At 49.1% G+C, this 27868-nt stretch overlaps 1 protein-coding gene across 2 annotated transcripts; it reads left to right on the top strand.

Moving 5' to 3' along the window:
- The first annotated feature begins 1135 nt into the window (after positions 1–1135).
- SACK1H (scaffolding CK1 anchoring protein H) lies at positions 1136–27756 on the top strand. 2 transcript variants are annotated; one of them, XM_026689018.2, is made up of 6 exons: positions 1136–4925; positions 15500–15969; positions 18737–18901; positions 19816–19940; positions 20256–22906; positions 26950–27756. In XM_026689018.2, the coding sequence occupies exons 2-5, from the start codon at positions 15514–15516 to the stop codon at positions 22864–22866; spliced, it is 3357 nt and encodes a 1118-aa protein (XP_026544803.1). In that variant the 5' UTR covers positions 1136–4925; positions 15500–15513; the 3' UTR covers positions 22867–22906; positions 26950–27756. The 2 variants fall into 2 exon arrangements, with proteins under 2 accessions (XP_026544803.1, XP_087818438.1); XM_087962312.1 differs by having other exon boundaries at positions 20256–27756.
- Positions 27757–27868: the final 112 nt, after the last annotated feature.

The following is a 27868-nucleotide window of genomic DNA, read 5'->3' on the forward strand; positions in this document are numbered from 1 at the left end:
GTATTTAAACCTGGTTTGGATGAGGGATTAGGAAATAATATATTGGTAAATGACACAAAGATGGCAGAATAGGAAATGGGGCACCATCAAGATTCAGGAGGAACTGAGCAAATTGCAATTTAGGACATGAACTAGCAAGATGTGCCTGAGTGTGGTGCAGCTACAAAAACTAAATAAATAAATGTTATCAGACCTGCCCCAGTTTGATTTCTTAGGGAAGTAAAACTCTCAACTATTTGAAGTGAAAAGGTACTTTTACTAAAGAATACTGGTTGCAGTAGAGTCAAGCAGAATCTGAAATTTCCACGCAGAAGTACAGAACACCCCCTACCAGTTTCTACTAACCCTCCTCCCTTGGTCCATCCAAGCATAGCCAATCCAGCATCGCCATGATGTTAGGAGAAAATCTGAGGTGTTTGGGCTGGTGAAATTCCACATCCAAGGCAAATGGCCCGGAGGATGCCAGGGTGCCCGCTGGAACAGGATTCCAGACCGCTGTGTCTTTCTTCAACCGTCAACTCCCCCCTTCTCAATTTCCCATCATAAATTTCTGTTCTGTTCTAAAAGTATATAGCAACCTGACCCTTTGTCCCCCCCCTTGCTCCCCTCTCTTCCCCACTGATGATGGAATGCCAGGAGGCGTGAGCCAAAGCTGCTGGTTCTGACAGTATGTTATTCTGGATGTCTCAATAGGATTTGTTTTGGCCCCAATTACAGTCATAAGTCGATGACTTCTCAGAGTACAATAATATCGGCTAATAGAGGTTACCAATTGTTGGGATGGGATGGAGGATAGACCGCTTTCATGTTAAGCCAAGACTGCAAATCTACATCCTTTGTAGTTGGCTGAGGTTAATTAATCTAAATTCTTCAATGTAGAGCTGACATTTAAGTCACTTTAACATTATGGACCACCTAAGGGCACGCACATCTCTGTGGGAAATGTTTTCCCTGTAATCCTTCAGCTGCCTCCTTCCCTCTTTTATCCGGGTGTGATGACCCAGAGTGGGATACAAAAGCAACAAAGTCACAAAAACAGGTGACTTTGTTTTAATTCCTTCAACTTGGCTTCAAAGGTCCAAATATCATTGACTGGAGAAAAAACTCCCCCACAAACAGTTGCAAAAAGGAAGAACTTCTGTTCAAACTCAAAATACATATAAATTATAAATAGAAAAAAACAACACAAACCACACTGAAGCAATTAAGGAGACCAGGCAGGATAAGGGCTTGAAGGTGTCCACAGATATTGAAATACGCACACTGGGAAGGACACCAGAACTCAGATAAGAATGGACAGACTAGAGATATTTCCACGCTTTGTTTCCAGCACTGGCCCATACACATGTCAGTCTTTTTAAACAGTCCTCAGAGCTGCAGCCCATGAAGGGGATCAAGGCCCTTTCCTCCCCCGTAGACCACGCCATTCACATTTCTCCCTTATCCGCTCCTCCCTGCGTGCCCTAGGATGAAGAGGGGATGGACCTGGGTCTTCTTCTGAATGCCCAGCCGGCCTGTGCCCTTCCCCAGTTTCCTCCACAACCTCTGGAGCCACACTCCCACTCCCTGTTGGCTGTTCCTCCTCTCCCTAACAGGGTCATGACACCGGGTCTTAGAGTAACAGCTCTTTCTCAGTTCCGTCTGCCAATAGTATTCCATGCCCATTTCAGTCAATCATCGTGTAGGATGCTCCAGGCAGAGTGTGCAGGGCTCCTGCGGCTGGTTAAAGTCACCTGTTACCAGCAGGGATGCCCTTAGATCTTCCAGCTCTTAGGGTCAAAGAGTTCCACATTTGCACATCAGCCACTTGTTGTCCCACGGGACATTTGTGGCTCAGTCTGTCCCACTGTGAAAGGGAGCCCATTTTGCTTTAATTGCTTTAAACAATCACTCCCAATTCAGAAGCCACAACTATTCTCTAATGTGTTCCGTCCGTTGCCTGGGTGCTGTGGTGCGGGAGTTTCTTTCCAACAGTTTTAAACAACCTGTATAAGACAACATTTGTTGCGGTCTGCTCTGTTGATCTGGGGGTTCAATGGCTGCCAGCTGTGGGTTTCCACAGTCACAGAGTCCAAATTGACGGTCTAGCCTTTGAAGCTATTTATCAAAAAGTTGGTTGGAATGCGCCACTTTCATCTAACGGACGGTCATAGAACGCGACAGGCAATTGGATCCCACTGGGCATGTTGTTTCACCCCTGGATTTTTGTAGCAGCCCCACTTTGCTGCTTAATTTGAACCCCCAGGGATGCCACTCCTCCTTTCTGGACCTTGCTGTGCCCCACCCTCTTTTGGGGACACATTGCCCATTAATTACAGATTGGGAATTCGGTAAAGATGCTCAGTTAAATAGATGCAATTGGCACAGCGTTATTGAGTGGGGAAGACAGTTTGGAGGGCAACCACCAAGGCACCTGGGTGCAGCATTGGATTAAACAAAAGTCTTCTTTGTGGCCTAGTGTCATGTGAACAGAGACACCCTTTGGGATTTGGGGAGGGGGTTTACTGCCTTCTTTAGGAATGACCTTTTCAGGAATCTTGGAGAAATGGAGGAGGAGACAGGTGTAAATCAGATTTCACTATATGATAGGCTCAAGATCCAGATGGATCTTTACAGATTAGAACACTGGGCCGTATTTAACAAAATGAAATTCAATGTAGAGAAAAGTAAAGTCCTACACTTAGGCAAGAAAAGCCAAAAGTACACATATAGACTGGGTGAAACCAGGCTCAATAGCAGTAACTGTGAGAAGGATCTTGGAGTCTTAGTGGACAACCAGCTAAATATGAGCCAGCAGTGTGCAGCAGCAGCCAAAAAAGCTAATGCAATCCTAAATTGTATTAACAGAGGGATACAATCAAGATCAAGGGAGGTGCTAATACCACTCTATAAAGCCTTACTAAGACCACACCTAGAGTACTGCACCCAGTTCTGTTCACCACATTACAAAAAAGATGTTGAGACTCTAGAAAAGGTACAGAGAAGAGCAACCAGGATGATTAGGGGACTGGAGACTAAAACATACGAAGAACTGGGCTTGGCTAGTCTAGTAAAGAGAAGGACCAGGGCAGACATGATAGCAGTCTTCCAATATTTGAGGGGCTGCCACAGGGAGGAAGGGGTCAAGCTATTCTCCAAGGCACCTGAAGGCCAGACAAGGAATAATGGATGGAAACTGAACAAGGAGAGATTTAACCTGGAAATAAGGAGAAACTTTCTGACAGTGAGAACAATCAACCAATGGAACACCTTGCCCTCAGAAGTGTAGGGGTCTCCTGCTTGGCCGGGGGTGGTGGACTAGATGACCTACAAGGTCCCTCCCAACTCTGATTATCTGTTATCTGTTATCTTTATCTTTCTGTTCTGTTTTCTCTTATCTTCTAGACCTAGTTTCACTTGCTTTCCACTTCTTAACTCTTTTACTGCGCTTTGGATGCTGCTGCTGCTTACCCCAGAGGGAAGGGCGTGGCGGGTGACTTGCAATGTCCCCATCATGCTGAAAAGCGAGCTGGGTCAGTGCGGCCTAGGCTGCCCTGCTTGGTGAACAATCTGGCAAGGTAACACTTAAGTACAGATTAGCAGAATGACACACAGTGACAGAGAATTGAAGTGAAAATTGGCAATGAAGAGTGTGCCATGGTGCTCAGTGCTGCAAAGACCTGTGGTGGTGACAAGGGTAGCCCTTCAAAATCTAGGTCAATGATTTTGATGAACAGCTGGAGGCGATAGTGGGTTTCTGGTCCAAATACAACCGGTTCTGATTGCCAAGATATAAGGAGGAGACTGTGGAATCAGAAAAAAAGGTGAAGGGAGATGTTGAGGCTAAATCTGTAATGAAAGTTAGAAGAAAGGCGGCAGTTCCATCCGTGGAGTTTTTCAAGTAAGGGTTGGCAGCCAGCTGACTGGAATAGTCGGAGGATTCCTGCCATAGGCAGGGGGTTGCGCTAGAAGACCTCTAAGGCCCCTTCCAATCTCATGATTCCATGGTTGCATTCACAAATGCGACCCACTTACCAATGAAACGGGCCATCTTAAAGCGGGATAACTAGAACAGCGCCGCCACCGTCTTTTACGTCGGGCGAGAAAACTCCGGGAGGACGGGGCGCTCACAGCCCGCCTCTTTCCTAGACGGCTGGCGAGGGGCCGCCCAGCCTTATCACGCCGAGCCGCTCGGCGGCCGCGCCAGTCCAGGTGCGACAGGAAGGCGAAGGGAGGAGCCGGCCCGGGCCCCCGCCCAGAGTTCCAGCTCGGCCTTGCGGCTGCCCCGCCTCTGCCCCGGGCAGACCCGCTGAGGCCGCCTTGCTCTCAGGCCCGGCGGCCAAGCCCGCAAGCGCAGCTGCCTCTACGGAAGTGCCTCCCGCGACAGGCACCGGGCCGCCCGAGGGCAGGGCTCGGCCGGAGTCGCGGCTGCGGAGCCCGCAGGAGGGGGTGCTCGCCACGCTCCACTCAGCCGCCAGCCGGACCCCCGTCCGCCTGCTTTCGGGCTGTGTCCAGGGGCGCCGAGGGACTGGCTCCGCGCCGGGGTAGAAGTCCTTCCCGCTGCCGGTGAAGTTTGGCGGCCGCCGGGCTTCGCGACACTCCCGTGGGCCGGGCGAGGCGGGGGAGGCGGAGGCGCGCCAGGAATGTGCAGAGCGAGCTGGAGCGCCTTTTGGCTTTCTCGCCGCCGTCGCCGCCGGCCGACTTCGCTCCGCTTCCCCTCCGCTGCTGCCCTGGGTGGAGCTTCGCACTCGCTCCGAGGTGAATCAGGCGTCGGGAGCGCGGGGGGTGGGGACGAGCCAGCCGAGCGCCGGCCAGCCCCACAGCCTCTGAGCGCGGCGGCGGCGGCGGCAGCAGCAGCAGCAGCAGCAGCAGCAGCAGCAGCGGCGGCGAAACCCGCCACCTGTCCAGCAGGAGCAGCCGCCGGCCGGCCCCGAGAGTCCGGGAAGGTAAGGCGTGCGCTCGCGGGGCTGGATCGGGCGGTCGAGGAGCAGGCGAGGAGGTCGTTCCTCTTCCGCGCAGCGCCGAGCCTCGCGTCCGGTTGCCGGTCCCCTTCCTCCCGCGGCAGGGAGCCTCTGCGCGGGCGACCCTAAAGGGGCCGGGGGCGAGGCTGGAACTTCGGGAAGAGCGACGCCTTGCGGAGTTCGGAAGTGAGCGAGGGCGGGGAGGGGCCGGCGGCGTGGTCCAACTGGTCCCGAGAAAGGACGGCGGGCGCATCTCGCCAAGGGCCAGAAGCCCCTGAACTCCGCCGGGCCGTGGGCGAGCGCCCCAGGACCCGTCCTGCTGGCCCGCCCGCTGGGGCAGGGAGGAGGGCGCTGACCCGGGGTGGCCTGAGTTGCCCAGGCAGAAGACCGGCGGCCCGGGGGAGCTGTTGCTTCCCCCACCCCCACATCCTCGGCGCCAAGCGTGCCCACACCTTCCCCAGCGCTCGCTGTGCCAGCAGCACCCAGGACGTGCTGCGGCAGGCAAGTCGCTGATGGCAGCCCTGCAGAGCCGCGTGAACCCAGGCGGGCCTGCCAAGAGAGCGCGTGGTGCCTCTCCGGCCTTGGGCTGTGTCCCAGCGCCACTTGCAGAGGCTGACCTCAGGGAGCTCACTGGAAAAGCAGTGGGGCTGCGCCCAGAATCTCTGGCCAGAAGTCAACCTGGTGCTTGGATCCCATCAGGAAACTTTCTGAGTTAACTCTCCCACTGGGTTTACTGTGACTTATGGACTGATAGTGTCTCACAAAATGGACCCTAGTTGGGCTGTGCGCTATGGGAGAGTCAGCTAGGGAAAGATGGGTTTCCCAGGAGAAGAAGCGGGGGGGGCTTTCAACCCTGGGCCTGAACTTTAGTAACTTCCCTTTCTCTCTGCCCTACTTCCAAGGCCCTGGGAGACTGGGACTGTTGCAGGCCAGGCAGGAGAGAAGAGGCCGCCTGATGCATGCCCGGCTGAAGGCCTATTCCCTTCACAGCCCACCTAAGGCTGGAGCTTAGGCCCTGGGAGCTTTGGGGAGCCCCGCTGGGTTCATACACTCCTGCCAACTCCACGGATCTCTGCAGTTCTCAGGTGGCCCTCCGTGGTGCCCGGCAGAGGCCTTCCTCGTGCCCACTCCCAGGAGCCCTCTTGGAGGAGGGAGCACGGCTGCCTTCTGGCTTTTGGTGCTGGAGCACAGCCAGAGGCCTCCAGTGGAGGAGGAGGAGGAGGAGGAGGAGGCTTCTCCTGGGCTGCTTCCCCAGGCCTCCTCGCTGATGCTGGGTGCGGCCAAAGCAGCCGAGCCAGTTCAGCAGGGTGAGGCAGGTAGGCTGGGAACAGGAGGGCTGCCGATGCAGAAGCAGGCAGCGACAGGCCCTGCTGGGCGGGCTGGTGCAGGAAGGGTGGGAGGGCGTGCTGCGTTTGAGGGCTGAGTCCTGGTAAGTGCAGAGCAGCAACATCCTCCTGGTCCGCCTCTCTGCAGAGCTGCGACGGGTGGTTGGGGAGGCTGCCAAGCAGGTGGCACCCAGGACGAGAGTGGCCGCCTGAGAGGGCCGGGCCAGGCCGGCCGCCTTGAGCTTGGCGTTCTCTGGAAAGGAAGTTGAGGGCTTCCCTCCCAGACTCTGCTTGTTCCCCGGAGCAGGCCAAGGGCAGCCCAGTAAGTGCCTTGTTTCCAAGCTGAGTTTGAGAAGGGTCAAAAACGCCACGATCATCCAACGGGCCCCTCTTATATAACAGATATTATAAGCTTAGTTTTTTTTTTAAGACTAGGACAGCAGTTCTGCATTTTTCCCAAGTTAATTAACTACTCACTTCCCTGGAAGAGAACATTGTAAACGATCCTTGGAACCCTGAGTCACCTTTGAGAGCAGCCTTGGAGGCTCACAGGGTCACTTTGGCTACTCTGGGTCTCCCGGGATTGTTGTTATGGGGAGTCCCTGGAGCCCCCTTTGAGCTCCTGGAGTGCCGCCAAGATACAGACCTAGGGAAAGGAAGGAGGGTTGCTTCTGGCTTCCCGGGAAACCTTAGCTAGCACCTCCAAAAGCAAATAAGTCATGGGGCAAGTCTGATGGTTGATAACAGGGAACGGGAGACTAACTATAACTACCCAATCCAGCAGAAAGCAGTTAGTGAAATGGACAGCCATAGTGTGGCTCTGCCAGGAGCTCCTGCTCAATCCTGGGTGCTCCCTTTGTGGAGGCCCACTCAGGGTTTCCCCGTGTCTTTGCGACTTGGTGCTTTGCTAGAACACCTAGCGAAGCCAAATAGGGCACAGGCAGGATGGTCCAAGAGGGGTTGGCGTTTTCGTGCCACACATGGTCACCAACTTGGATGACTCCAAGTGGAGGAGAGAACTCCAGGGAGGATAAGGCGCTCCCAACGGCTCTTTGTGGCTCCTTCTACCATTGCTTGGAAGAGGCGTCCACTCAACAGCAACCACTCAATTCAACTAGCAGTGTTTGCAACTGTCTTGTAATTTTTAGAGAGAGGAAGCATCAGGCCTTCTCCCTTGAATCATGGACAGGCTCTTGAATTCTTTTTGTTCTTTTCATGTATATATACCTTTTCCCTTTTTGTGTGTGTGGGGGGAATTCTTCCTTACTAATGTTGCTTTTATTTTTGGGCAGGTAATCATTTCCCCCCTTTTTTCTTTTAAATATAGATTCTAAATGTAATAAAATGGTGGTTGAATATGGAGATCCTGTATCTGTGAGCAGTACTAGAACATAATAGTTAACTATAGAAGAGTTTATTATTAGATATTTGCCAAATGCTAGAGGTCATAAAATCAATTGGTATTGGGAGATTGTTGAGAAGTGTGCCAAAATATAATTTATTGATGGAGTTAGTTTCAATGTGAGAATCTAAAAACATAGTCTTAGCATATGTAGAATCATTAAGGACAGGTATTGCTTATTATTTACAGGAGATTCATTTCATGGAACAGGATGAATCTCTGCTAATGGAGGATTGGGTGGGACAGGTTTATCTCACAGACAGGTGTGGCCCTTTATATTTGGGAAAGGGTGCCCAATTGATGTATAACTTATCACTGATGTAAATGGGTGTTATTTAATTTTATGGGTTAAAATAGCCGAGATTGCAATGGCTATGGCTATGGCCCAATGTCAATTCTAAATACTATGTCGCATGAATGTGTTCAGCTTTGAATCAGTACATTTATGATAAAGTGATAATAGGAAGAGAGTTCTATGAAATTTTGGTCTGGAGCTTAATAGAAACATACCAACATGAAAAAAAAAACAATCATTAAGGAATAACTCAATTCAAACAAGCACAAACACGCTGCAGCAACCCTGAACAGCAGGAAAAGGAAACAAATCATCTCTACACAACATCTTCTGACAAAATGGATATATCCATGCAGCTTCCAAACAAAAAGTGCCTGGCCACTCAACCTATTATCACACAACCAACAAAGGCGGCAAAAAGGATAACAGTCAAAGACCTTTCAGAAACCATCAATTACAATCCCATGGAATCAGCATACAAACCGGCTAAGGCCCTCCAAAGCACCCCAAGTAAACCAAAAGACCCAGCAGGCCCCAAAAAGAAGAAAAGAAAAGAAAAGAAAAAAGGGCAGGCATAATCTACAATATGCAGTGTCAAGACCACAGGCGGCCATAGGACAAGCAGGCTTAGAAGACCAGCAGAGCGCACCCAGGAACATCAACTGGCAGGCAGAAGGCATGATGAAACCGCGTTCATTGCACAACAGGTGGACAGATGTGGCCACCATGTCAACTGGGAAACTGTGAGACCATCCTAAACCAAGCCCAAAAAGGGAATTCCTGGAAGCCTGGCACTCTTGACCAATTGGCCATCAATGGACACGTAGACATAGCAGAAGAACAAAGTTAGAAGGGACCTTGGAGGTCTTCTAGTCCAACCCACTGCACAGGCAGGAGTCCCTATGCCATTCCAGCCAAGTGGCTGTCCAGTCTCTTTTTGAAAGCCCCCCCCATATGGAGCACCCAGAACTTCTGAAGGCAAGTTGTTCCACTGGTTAATCATTCTCACTGTTCGGATATTTCTCCTTAGTTTTAGGTTGCTTTTCTCCTCGATTAGTTTCCATCCATTATTTTTTGTCTTGCCTTCTGGTGCTTTGGAAAAAAGGTTGACCTGCCCCCCCCACCCCTCTTTGTGGCAGCCCTCAAATATGGGAAGACCACTATCATCCCTAGTCCTTCTTTTCATAAGGCTAGACATACACAATTCCAGCAACTGTTCTTCATATGTTTTGGCCTCCAGTCCCCTTTGATCTTTGATGCTCTTTTTTGCATTCTTTCTAGAGTCTCAACATCTTTTTATAATATGGTGACCAAAACTGGATGCGGTATATTTAGTGTGGTTTTAAAGTGATACTAATACTTTACATGATCTTGATTCTATCCCTCTGTTAGTGCAATATCTATATACTTGCAAAAAAAAAACCTCAAAACTCCTCCACCAGCAATCCAGATGAACGTAAGATTAACACCAAGATTAAAATCAGATGAACAATTAAAAAATAAACAAGTTTCCAACCAAGGAACTACCAAGCAAGCTAATAGTAAGCCTCCCAACTGAAGAACCTGGAGGACCACTCCCACAAACACGGACCGGGCAAGCCACGAGAATATAGACTGGGAGCAAACCCCACTCCTTACTAGCACTGATGATGTTACCTAGTTTGTGTAATGAAACTTTTTCAAGAAAACAACCAAGTTCAGAGAATACTAAGGTCCCCTCAGTGAGGGCACTTTGAAGAGAGTTTTTCCATTGATGAGGGTCCGGTTTCAGATGAGATGGGTAATTGAAGCTTTTGAGCTAAAAACTGACAACTCAGATTGCACCTGGAATGCAACTAGCAAATATTTCAGGTCTTTCCACCCAGGAATAATTGACCTGCCAGTAAGCAATCAGCTAGCCAAGGTTATTGATAATGCTCAATTATTTAGGGTGATTAAAAAAAAAAAGACTGTGAAGAGCTCCAGAAGTATCTCTTAAAGAGAGTATTTGTAGCTCAACCTATTTGTAGGCTGAAATGAAGGGTCCTTGGTATTCTCTGATCTTGTTAGTTTTCTTGCAGATGTTTCATTTCCCAAACCATCAACATCATCTGTTTATGTAAGCATAAAGTTATGTGTGTTGGGACAGACCCCTAACCTCACCCGATGGTAATTAGGCGGAGTGTCTGTAATGGACCACAAAGAAAACCGTGGAGTCTAAAGAGGAGGGCTTGGTGAAGATGGGACTTGGTGTGCAACAGCAGTGGGAAAGAGAAATTCCCTGTCGGAAATCGTCAACAAGGAAAGGGGCTGAAAATGCTGACCACGTGATGCCTATGTACACGTTATGGTGTCTTTGCAGCTTGGAAGAAAGGTGGCTTAAGGGAAATATGGCTGAAGACTGAAGGCTCTGGTTTGGAGGAAGTGGGCAGGGAGAAGATCTTGGACAGAAAGAGATTTAACCATCCAAATGAAGGGTCTTCTCCACACCACATAGTATTGATCTGGAGATCTCATGTCTACTGCTCGCCTCAGAAGGGGGTTGGGCAGCATTAACACAGAATATCTATTGATCCTCCTCACCATCACAGAAATAGAAAAACATCTCTGAGACAGGAAACGGTGTGAGGCTGTAGAAGCCTCTTGACCCAAGAAAGAGGAAAAATCAAGTGTTCTCCTGGTGTTGAAGTCGATTGGGCCAACCTGGTTTCTGCAAGTCAAAAAATAGTTTGGGGGTGGGCGGGGTGGTTGGGAGAGGGTCTGCTTTAATGTACCACACACACAAAAAAGAAGAGAAACACTTTCCTGTGCTTTGTGGTATTGCATTGTATATAAAGATAGCTATACCTTCACTGAAATGCAAATAACAACAACCTCCCAACAATGAAAACTTTGAATGCGTTTGAGTTAATGAGGAAAAAAAGTATAAACCACCTCCCAACCAAATAGAGGAAATACTTTTTGATAGTCAGTTAACTAAGGTGTTCAGGAAGCACTTCAGCTATCCTGACCTCAACCGGGAGACAAACTGCACCTACTGGAGATCAAACAGCCTCCTGACAAACCCAGCAAACCACTTTGTGTCCCAAAAGGTAGAGAAGGGAACTGGAGGGTCAGCTGTACTGGGCTGAATTCTTACTAACAGAGATAAAATAATAGAAGGGGTTGAAATTGGGGGAAATCTGGGGGAGAATGATTATGTCATATTGGAATTCAACGTAATACAGATACAAGCAATAGAACAAAATCAAAGTTATGCTTTAAGAAAGCTGAATTTAACAAACTTAGAGCTTGAGAAGGATTCCCTGGCTATACCAAACCTTCTAAATAAATACTTGTGCTCAGTCTTCTCAGAAGTCGATGCCACTAACAAACACAGGCAGGAGGATCATACCAGTCCTGGCAGGGCAAGGCAGGGCTTAATCTCCAAGTGGTTCAGCAGATTTGGAAGTTGGTTCAGGGGGTGCGGTGGTGGTTAATGGGCCACTGTCTGAACAGAGACCCGTCACAGGCGGTGGGGCCACAAGGCTTGACTGTTCTGGAGGAGCTGATGCATGTGCAGCCTGGAGGACAGAAGGGAAAGGGAAGGGGATGCGATTGAAACCTTCAAATATATTGAAGATGTGAATAAGGGTCTAGAAGACATTACTTACACTATTAAGCAAAAATCAAGAACCACAGGGAAGTTCTGAAGTATGAGTAGCGGACACCTGGAACCAACTTCCAGCAGAGGCTAGTGGGTCAGAAACAAACTCCAAGGAGGCAGACTGGTGGTCCACTGGGGCTTCTGACGTTTCTCTTTGTGAGCCTCCCTGGTCTGCTCATGTAGGCGTGTGAGGAGGCACGCCCGCTTGCTCTGCACCACGGAGACCTTCCCATGTGTCACTGCCCTGCGGCCTTTGGCACCTACCCCACACCACACCTGAAGTGCAACAGCTGTGATAATATGGGAGGCTACCAAGCCAAGCACAGCAAGATGTTCCCGACTCCCAGGATCTGTAGGGCCAGCTTGCTTCTGGGCAGAGGCTGTGGTAGCTGGCACCAAGCAGTGGCTTGGTTTTCCTTTTTGCACAGACTCTTCCTAACAAGCACACAGCACACTTGGCCTAGTTACTGATTTGACCCATTTGTGCGATGTTTACACCTTGTTAACAGTTAACAGATAATCAGAGTTGGAAGGGACCATGTAGGTCATCTAGTCCAACCCCCCGCCCAAGCGGGAGATCCTACACCATTTCTGACAGATGGCAGTCCAATCTCTTCTTGAAAGTCTCAAGTGATGGCACTCCCACAACTTCTGAGGGCAAGGTGTTCCATTGGTTGATTGTTCTCACTGTCAGAAAGTTTCTCCTTATTTCCAGGTTAAATCTCTCCTTGTTCAGTTTCCATCCATTGTTCCTTGTCTGGCCTTCGGGTGCCTTGGAGAATAGCTTGACCCCTTCCTCTCTGTGGCAGCCCCTCAAATATTGGAAGACCTCTATCATGTCTGCCCTGGTCCTTCTCTTTACTAGACTAGCCAAACCCAGTTCCTGCAACCGTTCTTTGTATGTTTTAGTCTCCAGTCCCCTAATCATCCTGGTTGCTCTTCTCTGTACTTTTTCTAGAGTCTCAACATCTTTTTGTAATGTGTTGAACAGAACTGGATGCAGAGTACTGCAGGTGGTGGTATTACTAAGGCTTTATAGAGTGGTATTAGTACCTCCCTTGATCTTGATTATATCCCTCTGTTAATACAACTTAGGATTGCATTAGCTTTTTTGGCTACTGCTGCACACTGCTGGCTCATATTTAACTGGTTGTCCACTAAGACTCCAAGATCCCTCTCACAGTTACTGCTATTGAGCCTGGTTTCACCCAGTCTATATGTGTACTTTTGGCTTTTCTTGCCTAAGTGTAGGACTTTACTTTTCTCTACATTGAATTTCATTTTGTTAGATATGGCCCAGTGTTCCAGTCTATCAAGATCCATCTGGATCTTGAGCCTATCTTCTTGGGTGTTAGCTGTTCCTGCCAGCTTAGTATCATCTGCAAATTTGGTAAAGTTCCCCTTCTATTCCCTCATCTAAGTCATTAATGAAGATATTGAAGAGTACTGGGCCTAAGATGGAACCTTGTGGCACCCCACTGCTTACTTCCCTCCATGTCGACTTAGACCCATTAAGGATTACTCGTTGAGTATGGTTTGTCAGCCAGTTGCAAATCCATCTAGTGGTGGTGCTATCTATTCCATTTTTTTCTAGTTTACTAAGAAGTAGGTTGTGGTCTACTTTGTCGAATGCCTTGCTGAAATCTAAATATATTATGTCCACAGTATTTTGCTGCTCTAGTAATTTAGTCACTATGTTGAAGAATGAAATAAGATTGGTTTGGCATGATCTGTTCTTAACAAACCCATGCTGACTGCTAGTTATTACTTTTCTTGTTTCTAGATGTTGGCAGATCTGTTTTTTTATTATCTTTTCCAGTATCTTCCCTGGTATTGATGCTAGGCTGATTGGTCTATAGTTTCCTGGGTCTTTTTTCCCCCTTTTTGAAGATGGGAACCATATCAGCTCTTTTCAGTGCTCTGGTAGTTTCCAGGATTTTTGAAAGATATGGTGCAGTGGTTCTGAGATGACCTCTGCCAGCTCCTTTAAAACTCTAAGATGTAATCCATCAGGCCCTGGTGATTTGTGTTCGTCAAGATCAGACAGGTATTCTCTTACTATTTTTTTGCTTATTTTAACTTTTATTTCTGGTCTATCTTTTGGTGGGTTGAACTATAGTTCCGTTTTGCATGAAGACCGATGCAAAGAATGAGTTAAGCAGTTCTGCTTTCTCTCTGTTGCCTGTTACTTCCTTGCCGTCTTCTCTCTTTAGTGGACCGACTGTTTCCTTGATTTTTTTCTTGCTATTTATATGTTGGAAGAAACTTTTTTTATTATCTATTATCTTTTTTTATTATATACCTTGGATTGAATCCTATGTGAATTAAACAGGTAGGATTTGCATAAGACGTTGAGAGCCACCGGCAGTCAAAATAAACTCTAATCGTAGTTAAAACTTAACAAAGCTGCCTGAATATATGGCATCATCCACCTTGTGGTCTCGGCCTGCTTCCTCTTCCACCTCAGTCCTGAGACCCAGGAACAGCATTGAAAGGACCTGGTTGGGAGGGGGGAAGGCCCCAGAGATGTGGCACACCCACAATCCTGCTCCTGGGTTTCCATTCCCCTCAAAGGATCTCCCTTGCCGGGCCCTGCCTCGAGAAAGGGAGTTTGAGGGTCAGCAGGGCCAGCTCTTGGGAGGGCCTAGGCCCCCTGCACCCAGGCTCTGCCCTCTGACTTCCCCTTTTCCTGATTGACAGCTGCTGTTTTCTTTTATCTCGAGGTAGTGATATAGCAATCTTTGCTTCTGCCCAAGGTTTCTCTGCTGCCTCCCAATTTGGAGGCTTGCCAGAATCTAATCTCCTTTGTCTCTTAAAATACTAACTCAAGAGCTCTCCATAGTGCAAAAACAGCATAATGCCCTTTTTGATCAATGGCACTTTTTACCTGGCCCAGGGACCTGCCTATCCCTTTCCAGGCCTTCTCTGTTAGGAAGGCCATCCTTCTTCCTGGCAACACTCACTCACAAATATACTCCCTCTGTACAAAACACAGTGTAGTGTTTGAGCCACAAAGGAAGCCAAATTGCCCAGCTCAAAAGTTGGAATATCCTTTGAGCTCCACCGGTGCAAGCGAGGTGGGGAGAGTTTGTGTCCGAATCTCTGGCATAGAAAGGAGCCCCAGCGCCTTGGGAGGCAGGTTGGTCGGCTCCTCCAGGCACTCACCAGCAACTGGAGAGGAAGGCAGGTGCTCTGGCTCACAGGCAAAGGGAGGACTGGGCAAAGCTTCAAAGAGCTGCTTGGCCACAACTGGCCAAGTCCTCTTTGGGGTCTGTGACAATTTTCTGCGGCCAACTCACCGCGGGTGTCAGCTGTGGAAGCCAACAACTTGCCATAGGACAAGAATTGCACTAATATCAAAGAAACGGTGGAATAGGATCATTAAAGAAAGGAGCCAAAAGGAGGGACAGAATAAAATGAGAATGGCAGAAATTAAAATATTTTTTTATTTTATTTTAAATGATTAAATAGAATTGTTAATCCTGCCTCAGCGAGTTGTCCAGTGGAGAGTTGACCATGGTGAGCTGTCCAGTGGAGAGTTGACCATGGCGAGTTGTCCAGTGGAGAGCTATCCCGTTCCATCCGCTTTGACAGGTCTCCTGCTGCACTGCATCACTTCAGCCACCTGGATGGGCTGCTGTGGGTGCCGGTGGGGAGTGCGGGTGGACCTGCCCAGAAGGCATTGCCACAGAACCAGAGCCCCCCACCAATTAGGGCTTCTCTTGCCAGTGGCCATGGCCTTTTTGGGTCGTGATGCCTCTTCCTTTGGACAGGGACTTCCGGTGATAAGAGCAGAGCCACCCCATGAAATGAGGGGATACTGCTTGGCCCAGTCCTCGGGGTCACTCTGGAGAGCAAGAGGGGCAGCATATGCACTGAATCAACCAACCGGCTTCTTCTTTCCCCCCACAGAGGCTTCTGCTGTCATGGCTCGCCGGTCACAGAGCTCCTCCCAAGGGGACAACCCTCTGGATCCCAACTACCTGCCGCCCCACTACAAGGAGTACTACCGCCTGGCGCTGGACTTGCTGGCAGAGGAAGGCAAGGAGAGCTACCACCGGTTCCTGGCGGAGGAGGCGGCCCCGGACTTCCTCTGCCCCTCAGAAGTTGAGCACATCACTCAGCACCTGCAGAAGCCACAGTGTGTCTCTCAGGAGGGAGGTGGCAGCACGGACTCCGGCCCGCTGGATGCAGACATGGACGGTTCCTCAGGCACTTACTGGCCAGTGAACTCTGACCTGGCCATTCCAGAGCTGGATCTTGGCTGGCCAATGGTCTTTGGGTTCCGGGGAACAGAGGTGACTACTTTGGTGCAGCCCCCACCCCCGGATAACCCCAGCATCAAGGAAGAGGCACGCCGAATGATTCGGGCTGCACAACAGGTGGGAGACCGAGAGGCAGAGCTGTGAGATTGTGGTTGTGGTTGTGGAAGGTGGTCGGAGATTCTAGGAGAGAAGCGGAGAAGTGGGCAAGACAGGTGGCTTTCCCCTCCAGATAGTAGCCTTTGGGCTATTTTTAGTTCTTGCTCTGCCCCCAGAAGTGTGTTTGTGTGTGTGTGTGTTGTGTTTCTTTTCTGACTTGTTGTCTCCTGTTTTTGAAGAGCTCTGGGACTGGAAGTGAGCTGCATGCCCACTTCTCAACGCAGGAGTCCAGTAAAGGGGGTTTGTCGTCCCCCCTGCCTCCCCCCCAAGCAACTGGCACCAAGGTTAAATTTCTCTTTCCATTGGGACTAGATGCCTCTTTCAAAACGGTGTTATTCTGATCACTTTCCAACCCTCTGATGCAAGAACTGTAGGGACTTGGTTGTCTCTCTCGATTGGTGGTGCATAGTTTCCCACTTGAATTTGTGGATGGATCGTAGAGTCAGAAGGAGATATTTATCTCATCAGATCCCATCCTGCTCAGTGAAGAAACCTAAAAGGACACCCCGTCCCTCATTCCTGCATGAGTTCAGTTTGAAAAGTCTGTGAGGGAGGGCCGTACCACCCACCACCAATAGCTTTGTAGTCGAACTGCTCTGCTCTTTAGGGCTGCTTTCCTTACGTTTCCCCAGAATTGTTTCTCTCTGCTCAACTTGGGAAGTTAGGAATCCAGGTTGCCTGCTTCCTCATTCATCTCCAGGCAAGGCTGTGTCTCTGCAAATTTGCAGCTTTGACCATAGAGGAAAACCATAGAATTGTAGGGCTGGAAGGGACCTTGGAGGTCTTCTAATCCAACCTCCGGCCTAAGGCAAGAGTCTTTATAGCATCCCAGACAAATGGTTGTCCAACCATGTTTTGCCACCCTTTCCCCCTGCACCATCTTTGGGGAGTGACCTTTGCTCTAGGGCTCCTGAAGGAGACCGGCCACGCTGCTCTCTGCCTCCCTTACTCTTTCCTGCACTCTCCTGTTTGCAAGATGACACACCCAGCCGCAAACTAGTCCCGCTTGTCTGGTGGGCTGTGCATAACAGAGCTAAAACCTAGAAAACCGAGGTGAATGAGCTATGATGGAATTGAACTGTGGGCGAATCCACAGGGTGACCTGGACTTTTGCATGAGGCCCCTCTTCATTTTCACTTCTGGGTTTGGACTACGCTCACACGAGCCCCCTGCACCCCTCCCCATCCAAGGTTAGATTCTTTCTGCCTATCAGATCCGGGTCTTCTTATGATCTCCAGACCCAGAAAGGGGGCTTATTTTGCAGTTAACCTGGGGGACCCAGACCCGAGAGCCTGTTCAAAGGGAGGCTGCTCCGCACTGTCTCTGTGGTTGGGGGAAGAAAGGGGACACTGGGTGGTTCTCCAGCCCGACTCTGGTGGTGGTTTGGCCAATTGGTGGTGACCCCAGAAAAACTCTTTTAAGAAATAAGCGGTTCCCCTCCTGTCCCGTCCCCCCGACATAGACACATCCAGACACGTGGAGTGAGCGTCTTTGGGGGTTTTATTGGCTGTTGCTGACTACATGTAAAATGTAAAAAAATAAAAATCCAATTCTGAAATCCTCAAATGCAAAACCAAACCATTCAATAATCATTTTGATTTCCTGAGCCCATAACAGCATCGTCTCATTTAGGCTTCCCTACTTAGAAAGGTATTTTTTAAAATGTCTACAAGATCATTGTGTATCCATTGTATCAGTCCCAATAAATTGACTTGCAATGATTAGCTAGTGCTTCAGAAACGTTTTCAGAATAAAAATTAAATGGGTTTATATAAGTAACCATCGACTTACAAGCACAACTGAGCCCAAAATTTCTGTTGCCAAGTGAAACTGTTTTAAAGTGAACCGCTGCAGCGGTTAAGTTGGTCGCTAAGCGAGTCTGGCTACCCCCAGGGACTTTGCTGGTCAGAAGGTCACAAAAGAGGATCACGTGACCCCCAGGAGACACTGCAGCCGTCATAAATACGAGTCAGTTGCCAAGGGTCTGGATTTTGATCGTGTGACCATGATGCTGCTGCTGCAACGGTCGTCAGTGCAAAAAACGATACGAAGTCACTTTTCCCTTGCTGTTGTAACTCCAAGCAGTCACTAAATGTAATCTGTTGTAAGTTGAGGACTGCCTGTAATATGATATTATGTATAAAAAACTACCCTTATTTTCCACAGAACACAATGTTTAGAACATTTACAAAACTCATATTTACAAAAATGTCCTATTCTTTTGTAAGAGTTGGGCAAAGCTAAAAAAGTTTAATTCACACTGCCTCCCTGTGACTTTTGCTAAGGTTTAATCTAACTTCCGTACCCAGAATCTGGACAATATACTGGTCTATTGCTCTTGGGTCACTTTCCCCAGGACAGCATTGTCACCGTCCTCTCCAGCAAAGCTGCCGTGCTTGAACATCTTTGTGTAGGGCAGGGTGGCACAGCCTGCCTCCTCTCTGCACCTCCGAACCCTTCCTGGGGATTCCCTGAAGGCAGAACTGGCCTCCTTGGGTGCTGTGGGTTGACAAGCCAGCCAGTGGAGACTCGGGGTGTCTGGTCTGGGCAAAGGGAGCTCATGCTAGTGCAGTATGGCTGCGGCTCTCCTCTTATCAAAAGCGGGCTAACTTGGACAAGAGCAGTGGAAGTCTGACTGGCTGAGTGTCACACAACGGAAGGCCTAGCCTGGAAACAGGCTGGCCTATCTGTCTGGGGTCGTAATTTGAGCTTTTTTCTACTCCCTCAGGTGGTCGCTATAGTCATGGATATTTTCACCGATGTGGACCTCTTGAGTGAGGTACTGGATGCGGCTGCACGCAGAGTTCCCGTGTATATCCTGCTCGATGAGATGCACGCCCAGCTTTTCCTGGACATGGCTGCCAAATGCAGAGTGAACCTCAACTTTGTGGAAGTGAGCATAGAAATGGATCCGGAGGGATTTGGAGAGGGCAGGACAGATGCCAGCTGCGGGAGCAGCCTTCAGTCAGTGGGCTCAAGAGAGGCAGATCTGCAAAGCCAAAGGATGGGCACAAGGGAGCCTCGTTATTTTTTGTCCGAAACGGCATAGGGTCTCTTGCTTGAGCAAAAGGTTGGACTGGACTGGACTGGACAAAAGGTTGGATTTCCAACTCTTCTGTTCTTCTGTCAATTTCTTCCTTTTGCCCAATGGCTTGCTGCAGTAGTTGGTAAGCACCAACTCCCAATGGCTGGTTTTGTACAACATAGTCCAGCCATAGTCCAGCCAATGAAATGTTAATCTAGGACACTGTCAGCACTAACATAGCTCAATCTAACGTTTGGTTCACTATGTTGTGTGAACCCAGAACATTGGATCGAGTAAATCGTGATTTGATAAAAGTGGGAAAGTGTGTTTTGAGAACACAGGGCAACATCTTACCTCATTCCAATGGACATAGTGATACTGAGTGCACACAGGATATGCCTTTTGTAGTTGGCAGTCTGTGTGCCAGTTTCAGAAATAGTTTCTCATGGGAGGAGAAGTTTACCAAATATAAGGAAGAGTTAAGAACTGTTTCACATTTTTAGTGAAACTGTTTCAGTGAAACAGCATCACAAACTTCTGCTAGCCATTGTTGGTTTCCAGATGAAAGGTCTGACACGAGAGGCTCTCGGGGATCGGCAGGAGTCTTTTTCCAGCCCCCAACCCATCGGATCCTGTCCTGGTTGAAGATGAAAGCCACTCGAGCCTCTTGAGCAGGGCGGAAGCTTCAGAATGGATGCCGCCCTTGGAAGCTTGACGTCCAATGGAGTAAGAAGGTCATTGGGCCTCGGCATCCATTGATCAGCCTCTTTCTTCCTTTGCAGTTCCTACGCGTCCGGACAGTTTCTGGCCCGACCTACTATTGCCGCACGGGGATGTCATTCAAGGGTCACCTGAAGGAGAAATTCTTGCTGGTGGACTGCATGGTGGTGCTGAGTGGCAGCTACAGGTGAGCAGGGAGGGGGCGGGCAGGTGGGTGGCAACCGTGGGCATCCTAGCAAGAATCTAGGGGATAAAACCAATTTCTCAAAGGAGAAATTGCTGATGAAGTAAGTCTTGACCATGGAACTCGGGTCCCACTAAGCCACCAGATTAATAAAGCGGCCTGCTATCCAGCTGGCAATCGACCCTAGAGGTCCTCATGGCCAATGGAAACCAAGGGATCTGTGCCTGGAGGTGTTCAGGGCGTGGCAAGGGATAAGTGCTATGGGCTGCAGCTCATGCTAAAGAGTCATTTTTCCTCCTCCTCCTCCTCCCTTTGCAGCTTCATGTGGTCCTTTGAGAAGATCCACCGGAGCATCGCTCATATCTTCCAGGGTGAGCTTGTGGCCAGTTTCGACGAGGAATTCCGCATTCTCTTCGCCCAGTCAGACCCGCTGGTTCCTCCGTCCAACATTTTAGTGAGGACAGAGGCTCCGGTGGGGCCCTACAGCATGGCCACCCTTGGCAACAACATGCCCTTCTTTCCAAAGAAGCCTCACCTGCTTTTCCCCCGAGAGGACAACCTTTTCTCACCCTTTATGGACCGGGTCGACCCAGACAGGTATTTCCTGTCTTCTTTTAGAAGAGACGACATGCTGCGTCACACCCTAGAGGGTCCCACCATGCGAATGTACTCCAAGAAAATGGAGATGGAGAACTGTCAGGCGGACCCTGTGCGGGGCTACCTCCGTTCCAAGCAGCTGGAAATGGACTCATTTAAAAGGCACAGCTTCGCTGAAGGCACCTTTGAGAATTTTCAGTCCACAAAACAATTTTCTAAGCAGTTGTACATGAACAATTTGGACGAATTTAAAATTCAGTCCAGTCACTTTCAAAAGGATCAGTTTTATCAATACCAGTTTGAACATCCCCATGGGGCTAACAGGCCCCAGGGGCTTTTTGAAAGAATCCGAGGAGGCAGGCTAGGATTCAATGAACCAGAAGATTATGCAGATGGATTTAGGTGTCCAGAACTGGAATCCAATTTCCCCCAAGATGGGCATCCACTGCGGCTGGATTATGTGCCTTCCAATTCTTCCAAAGAAGTGCGGCATGGGTCTGATCACCTGAATCCAGGAGGGAATGGTCTCCTCGGTCTCCCGTCCCTAAGAAGGCAAAACATGGGGCAGAAGTTTATATGCCAGACCTCTCCCACACAGAAGCAGAGCATGGAGCAGAGGCTTTTTCTGCACGACCAAGGCCAAGATGTGGAGCAAGACAAGAAGGTTCAGGAGAACAGGGCAGGGCTGCGCAACTGGAGAATTTCCTCCTACCTTAGTGGGTATCAGTCTGACCCAGGAGAGGAGGGCCTTCCGATGTCCATGGAGCCGGAGATGCATAACGAGGTCCTTGGTCCCCCAGAACCCCTTACTAGGTACCCCAGCGACCTCCTCCCCACTTTCAAACCTCCCCTTCCACTTCCCAATGCCAAAGACATTTCTGGAAGTGACAGGTTGCCAGAAGAAACCTCGGTGGTGAAACAGGATCCCTTCAGAAGCAGGATAAATCCCTTGATCCAGAGGAGTTCGCGGCTTAGATCTTCTCTTATTTTTAGTGCTGCCAAATTAGACCAGCCAAACTCATCCACCGAGAAAGTCCAGATGGTGCAGAAAGAGCAGACCTCCACCGAAACAATCAAGGATGCTGAAACCATAAAAGCCAGCACTGTCTCTAAAGTGGCCGAGCTGTTGGAAAAGTACAAGTCGGTGGGGAAAGACTCACAAAGCACCACCCTCAGTCACACCAAAGCTATGTCTGCGTTTCTCCAGAAAGAATCCCAGAATGCAGAAAGAAAGTGCACTAAGTCGGTGCAGTACAAGATTCTGGAGAGCCAGGTACTCGACTCCAAAGACTCCTTCAGCCCTTATAAGCTACACCCAGAGTCGGAGGAACAATTTGCAGGGTCTGCCTCAGCGACCGACTTGCTTAGCCCTATGGTCCACGGGAGCAGTAAAACGGACAAGCTCGCCTCTCGCTTCTACCCGATAGACCAGTCCGGTCTTCCAGAGAAGGAGAGCCTAATATTTGTGGGAGAAACTCAGAAACTTGCCATAGCGGACAGGAAAGAAAACGTGTCTTTCAAAGGAGGAGAGGGATTTGAAACTGAAGAACACAAGCCAGCACAAGCCCCAGTCAGCACCATCTCCTCCAAGAACCAGGGCTCTGACAGCGCTCTCAGTAAGCCCGATGAAGAAAGTTGCAAGCAGGAACAGAGTCCAAGAGAGTTTTTTAGGAAGGGGTCTCTCAAGTTAAAACAGTTGTTGAATCCCAAAGCTGAAAAAAAAGCAGACGAAGAAGCAGGCCTGGAGAGCTGGAGGCCAGATAAGTTGGGTGCAGGAGCCCTCAAGCGGGTGTCCAGGAGCGATTCTCAGGAGATTACAGAAGAGGAGAAATCTCCCAAACCGGCCGCACCGGTGCCTGTCCTCAGGGCGAACCCAGCGCCTCAATCTCGACTGCTGCCCTCCTCCACGGCCAACGTCCTCTACAGCAGCAACCTCCGAGACGACACGAAGGTCATTCTGGAGCAAATTTCGGCCAACAGCCAGAAGAACCGGGCAGAGCTGGCCAGGCAGCTTCCAGCGGCCACCAATCCTGAGCTGTCCAGGTCTGCCACAAGTTTGGACCGCAAAGGGGATGAGAGGAACACTGGGATCAGCAGATCGGAAAGCTTTGGGAGCCATAAGCGGGGCCTGCAGAGGGAGCCTTCAGAGGACCGGGATTCTCTTCTGAAGAGGATGGAGAGCATGAGGAAGGAGAAGCGAGTCTACAGCCGCTTTGAGGTTTTCTGCAAGAAGGAGGAGCAAGGCGAGGAGGAATGTGAGACAGACGCCAAGGACAAGAAGATGGGGAAGTTCATGCCAAAACTCTTGGGATCCTTCAAAACCAAAAAATGACATTGAGGAGGCTGCTGGGACGGCCCTGCCTGAGACCAAGGTTCGTGGCAGGCCTTCCATTTCCAAGCCCATTCTAGCATCAGGACAGCTGGGCTGAGGCTGGGGGAGAGGGGAAGACGGGGGGCACCAAGCAGGATTAAATGGCCATCGGGGGAACTAAAAGGCCAGCATCCCATTAGACTTTCTTTGGAAGGGCTGGAGATTAGTCCCACACCTAGGAACTCCCTCCAGGCAGGGGAGAAAAACACACCAATATGAACAAAGAGGGGACAGTTGGCAACACAGCTGCTTTATGTGCATGTTCCATTTAAGACTCCCATTCTTAGGGACCCAGCTCAGGGCAACCATCCTGGGCCACTGCCTCGGATCTTTTGTCCCTGTAGCAGCCTTTCCTTCGGGGCCCACCATTTCACTGGACATTTTCTTTGTGGGAACAGTCCATTTGGGGGGGGGGAGAGGCTGGTCTAAGGAATCCACAAGGGAAGGTGCAGTCAACACAGAAAAACATAGAGGTCATCTGCTCCAATTCATTAGAACAGTGCTTCCCAAACCTGGGTAAATTATCCCAAATTGGGTAAAAGTGGGGTTTTTGGGGGGTAACGGCACCTGACTCCCATTACCCGTTCACAACAGTCTTTTAAATGGACTTAAAGTGATTTTCCTACATTGGGTAAAAAGGACTTTCTGATAGGTGGTTTTGGGTAATGAAGGAAAAGGTTTGGGAAGCATATCCAGCTCTCCCCCCATCCCTCTTAGAGCTCTGATGCAGGCCAGGGTGGGATACAGGCCCCCAAGTGGGGAGGGTGGAGCGGGATGTTTACTTCTTGGGATTTGGACTTCTGTGTTGCTGTAAAGGCGCCCAACGTAGCATTTGCCTGTTTGGCAGTTGCTCTTGTATGGTTAATGAGAACACCCAGATCCCCTTCACATGTACTACTATCAAGTCATGCTTACCCCATCCTAGAGTAGTGCCTTACATGTTTCCCACTGAGATGCAGAACTTAACTATTCTCCTATTCTAAATTCTTCATTTCAGCTCAGTATTCAAGCTGCTCTAGACCTTTTCAAATCTTCTCTCTTGTCAGGTACTCTCCAAGTTTTCTACCCACACAATTCCCTCCTCCAAGCCCTGTGCCTCGACACCACCACCCCACTGGGGTGTTAGGGCTGGATGAAACAACTGTAAGGTGCACTCACCATTGGCTGAGTAATTGTGCCCAAAAAGTGCTTTCTAATGGCTGCTCTCCAGTTTGGAAGGGGGTCTTGAGTGAAGAGTGTCTAGAAACACTCTTAAGAATTTGTTGAGATATTAATTCATGACGTCTATAAGATTCCCCTTGTCTACTAAGCTAGTAAGTCTATCCAGGGTAATAGTCTGGGATAATTTCTTTGTGACACCCTCCTGCTGGCTCTTCTTAACTGTTGTATTTCTTTCTCAAATGCTCACAAATAATCTATTTGAAGACAATGCCCAGAAGAGGTGAAATGGACAGGCCAGTAGTTCCTCAGGTGCTTCTCCTTCCTCTTTTGAAGGTGGGATTTAATAATAGAATAACAGAGTTGGAAGAGACTTTGGGAGTCCAACCCCCTTCTCAAACAGGAGAACCTATACCATTCTAGACAAATGGTTATCCAATTTCTTTTTAAAAACCTCCAGTGATAGAGCACGCATAACTTCCAGAGACCATCTGTTCCACTGAGTAACTGCTATCATTGACAGAACAGTTCTCCTTAAGATTTGATCTTCTCCAGTCCTCTGCAACCTCATCGGTCCTCCAAGTCTTCTGCACTTATCCTTACACCCAAGAATGTAATCCATGTGGCTCTGGAGCATTCAAAATAACCTAATTTCTCTCTTGTCCTCATCTGTTGGGGTTAGGGTTAGGTAACCAAAACCACTTGTGGGTAAGCCCAAGTGGATATTGTTGATTATCTATTATTACAAGAATCCTGCCAGACTGTCTTCACTTGGGAAACCACAGGTGTGTTTCCCAAACTGATTCTAAACTGGATTGTCTCTCTATTCCCTGAGAAAGAGGGCTGAGTGGTCGGTCCCCTTTTGCTGATGGTTCCACCACATTTGTCCTGAGATGAAGTTTCCTCAGAGCCACAGCACCATTTCTATCCTGGGGGAAGATGCAAAGTAAGGCTTTGCACCATCAGTTTCTCTTACAAGGGGCCTACAATCTGCTTTATTTTTTAAATACATTTATTGTTCCTCTTTCCATGTTCTGTATGTGTCTCTTTTTCTCTTTGGCATTTGAAAGAACTCCTGCATCCTTGCTGGCCTCTTCAGATTTTTCCACATTTTTCTTTGGTTGGGTTAATTCTGACAATCTGTTACAGAACCCCATTTCTTAGAATTCTTCTCATCTTTCTTGGACCATTTGCTCCTTTAGGATTTCAAGTGATTGGATATCACCTATTTTCCCTTGGAATTTAGATAATTCATTCCAAACATTTCTCTTTTCAGTTCCCCTTCCAGATATTACAAACTCAGATAACATTGCCTACAGTTTCAGTTACTTTGCTGTGGATGAGGATTGGGGGCTGGGACAGGAGGCCTCCTTGTTTGTTCATTCTGATGAATGAAGCTCTCGGCAAAACAGGGCAAAAGTTTATTTGGGATTTGATTTGCCAAATTCCCCACTTTATCTGGGACACCCCACCTTTCCAGTCACCTTCCCTATGATACCCTTTTGGGAATCTGAATCCTGATAACCTGGTTTTCCCCCACTCCTCTTCCTCCTCTACTCCATCATCTCTTCCTCCTCCTTCCTGTGTTTCGTCACTCACCTCTGAATGTCTTCTAACCTTCTAAGACAGGGGTGTCAAACTCGATTTCATTGAAGGCCGCATCAGGATTGTATTTTACCTCGGAGGGCCAGAGTGGGCGTGGCCAGAGTGGGTGTGGTCAGCTCGACATCATTCGTGTCAGGGGTGCCTGTGGTGGCCCGAGCCCTCGGCCAGAGAAAACAGGCTCCTGAGCTCCGTTTTCGGCTGCAACGGCCTCCTGTAAGTAAACCTCTGCCAATGAAAACAGAGCTCAAGAGGGCTGTGTGCAGCCCACCCGAGTTCTGTTTTGGCTGGCAGAGGCACCGCAGGCCAGTCTTTCGCCGTTTCCAGGGTGGCCCTGCGGGCCAGATCTAATCACCCTGTGGGCCGGATCTGGCCCCCGGGCCTTGAGTTTGACACCTCTTTTCTAAGAGGACATTTATATGGCTGGCTCTTGATTTTCACAATCCTGCATTTTCTTCTTGCACCCCTTGAGAATCACTAAGGGATGAAGGAGGGGGGGAGGAAACAAGACCACCTACCTGCCTGCGTTCCAAGCTTTTTCCATCTTTGCTCCCAGAAGCTCATCCTCTCAGCGAGAACTAGCCTAGACCGAGCCACCATCCACCATCCGAAGGGCTCCAACTTAGGTGGCGCTTCTCAGGGGAGATGAAAGGGCTGCCGCCCTGATTCAAGAAAGGCAGCTTTGCAGATAGAAGGTGATAGATCAATTGCTGCCCATCTCAGTAAAACAGGAGTTGTACTGAAGAGGTGGAGGAAGGATGTCCCCTAGAACAGAGAAAGCACCTTGAAGCTTCTGCAGAATGGGAAGCACCACTGAGGTCCGAAGAAAGAATTGCAGTGCACTCCGAGACAGGATGGGAGGACCTCCTCACATCCCTCTGCACCCTCCTAGGTGGGGCGTGAGAAGCTGGTTCCCAGGCTTCCTTCCTGGGGGTGGGGAGCTGCTCCTTCCCAGTGAGCTCTGGTCCTCTGGTACTGTGTGCTTTCTCCTCAGGTTAAGGGCTAGGTGGAAATGAACAGAACCCTGTAAAGAAATGTTAAAGAACATTTAATTAGGTTGCCTTGCTTGCCTTTGCTAGGCTGGAAGGAATGTCAGGTATGGCTGCCACTTGCAATTCGTGGCCTTGCTGGCTGTGGCAGAAACACTAAATTGGGCAGAATTGGGCCTCGTGTGCCTGTCGGTTGTTTCTTCCCCTCTCCCTCCCCCTCCCCCTCCCTCTCTCTCTTCTCCCAACTGGTCTGGTAAATGGCATACTAACCTTTGTTGCTCCACTTCAATACTAGGTCAAAGAAGGTCATTGAGGATCTTATCCCATTGAGAACTTCAACCCATCCAGATGCTGTATTACCTCTATGAGCAAAACCACTTGCCCCCAGAGCCAGCCATTGAAGGCCAAGCTCTAGATCTTCCTGGAAAAGCTGTTCAGCTGTGGAATCACTTGCCTAGATCTCCCCCTTCCTGGAGGCTTCCAAATGGGGCTGGTTGGCCATCTCTCCAGAATGATTTGGAGGGCTTCCTAAGGTCTCTCCCAATGCATGCATTCTGTGACCCTGTCTTTTGTTGGACTTTCCAAAAACATCAGTTGACTTTCACGGACAGGATGCCGGACCTTCGGTGCAACCTATTTCGGGGCTCCATGGGTAGTCTCAGCAGTCTAGTGTTGATTATTAATTGGGATTCTTCAGGTAACTTAGGCTAAATTACCACTTTATAAGTACTTTATAAGTACTGAGAGAAAGTGAGGGGTATTGGCCAAGGGGCCGAGACCCTGAAGCAAGCTATCTGAAGACTTCCCTTGTTCAGGCCATCATTGCAAGTGCCAGTCTTCTTCCTCCAGATTATGTATCACCCTGATAAAACATGTCCATTACTTTGAAATCTGCTTTCAATTGGGCAGTTCTTGAATCTTTGAAAAAGGGGCGGCAGAATTGTTTCTAAGAGTATTTGGGAAGAAAAGATAGCTCATTGGGCTTGAAGCAATTGGGAGGGGGGGGGGACAAATGGGTTTATCAGTTTATCTAGAGGGCTGATAATTCTGCTTAAAGCAGTTATAAATTCTGTGACTGGAATAAACTATGCAAATGTACATATATTTCTGGTAATTGCTTCTTATCAAGTATGTGAAGTTTTTTTTTTTGTTTTTGTATGGGTAGGGTTTCAAGTTTTAAGTTTGAGGAAAACAAAGGATGGAGTGGGTCCATA

This window comes from Notechis scutatus, chromosome 3 (genome assembly GCF_049901735.1).
Source record: "Notechis scutatus isolate UNSWTSFEM ecotype Mainland chromosome 3, rNotScu1.2, whole genome shotgun sequence".
NCBI lineage: Eukaryota > Metazoa > Chordata > Lepidosauria > Squamata > Elapidae > Notechis > Notechis scutatus.

What these genes read in the sequence shown, in the direction of transcription:
- SACK1H (XM_087962312.1), top strand. Translation starts at nt 15,514, where the DNA reads ATGGCTCGCCGGTCACAGAGCTCCTCCCAAGGGGACAACCCTCTGGAT. An exon ending in TGAACCTCAACTTTGTGGAA is followed by an intron (nt 18,902 to 19,815) that starts GTGAGCATAGAA and finishes CTTCCTTTGCAG; the next exon opens with TTCCTACGCGTCCGGACAGT. An exon ending in GTGCTGAGTGGCAGCTACAG is followed by an intron (nt 19,941 to 20,255) that starts GTGAGCAGGGAG and finishes CTCCCTTTGCAG; the next exon opens with CTTCATGTGGTCCTTTGAGA.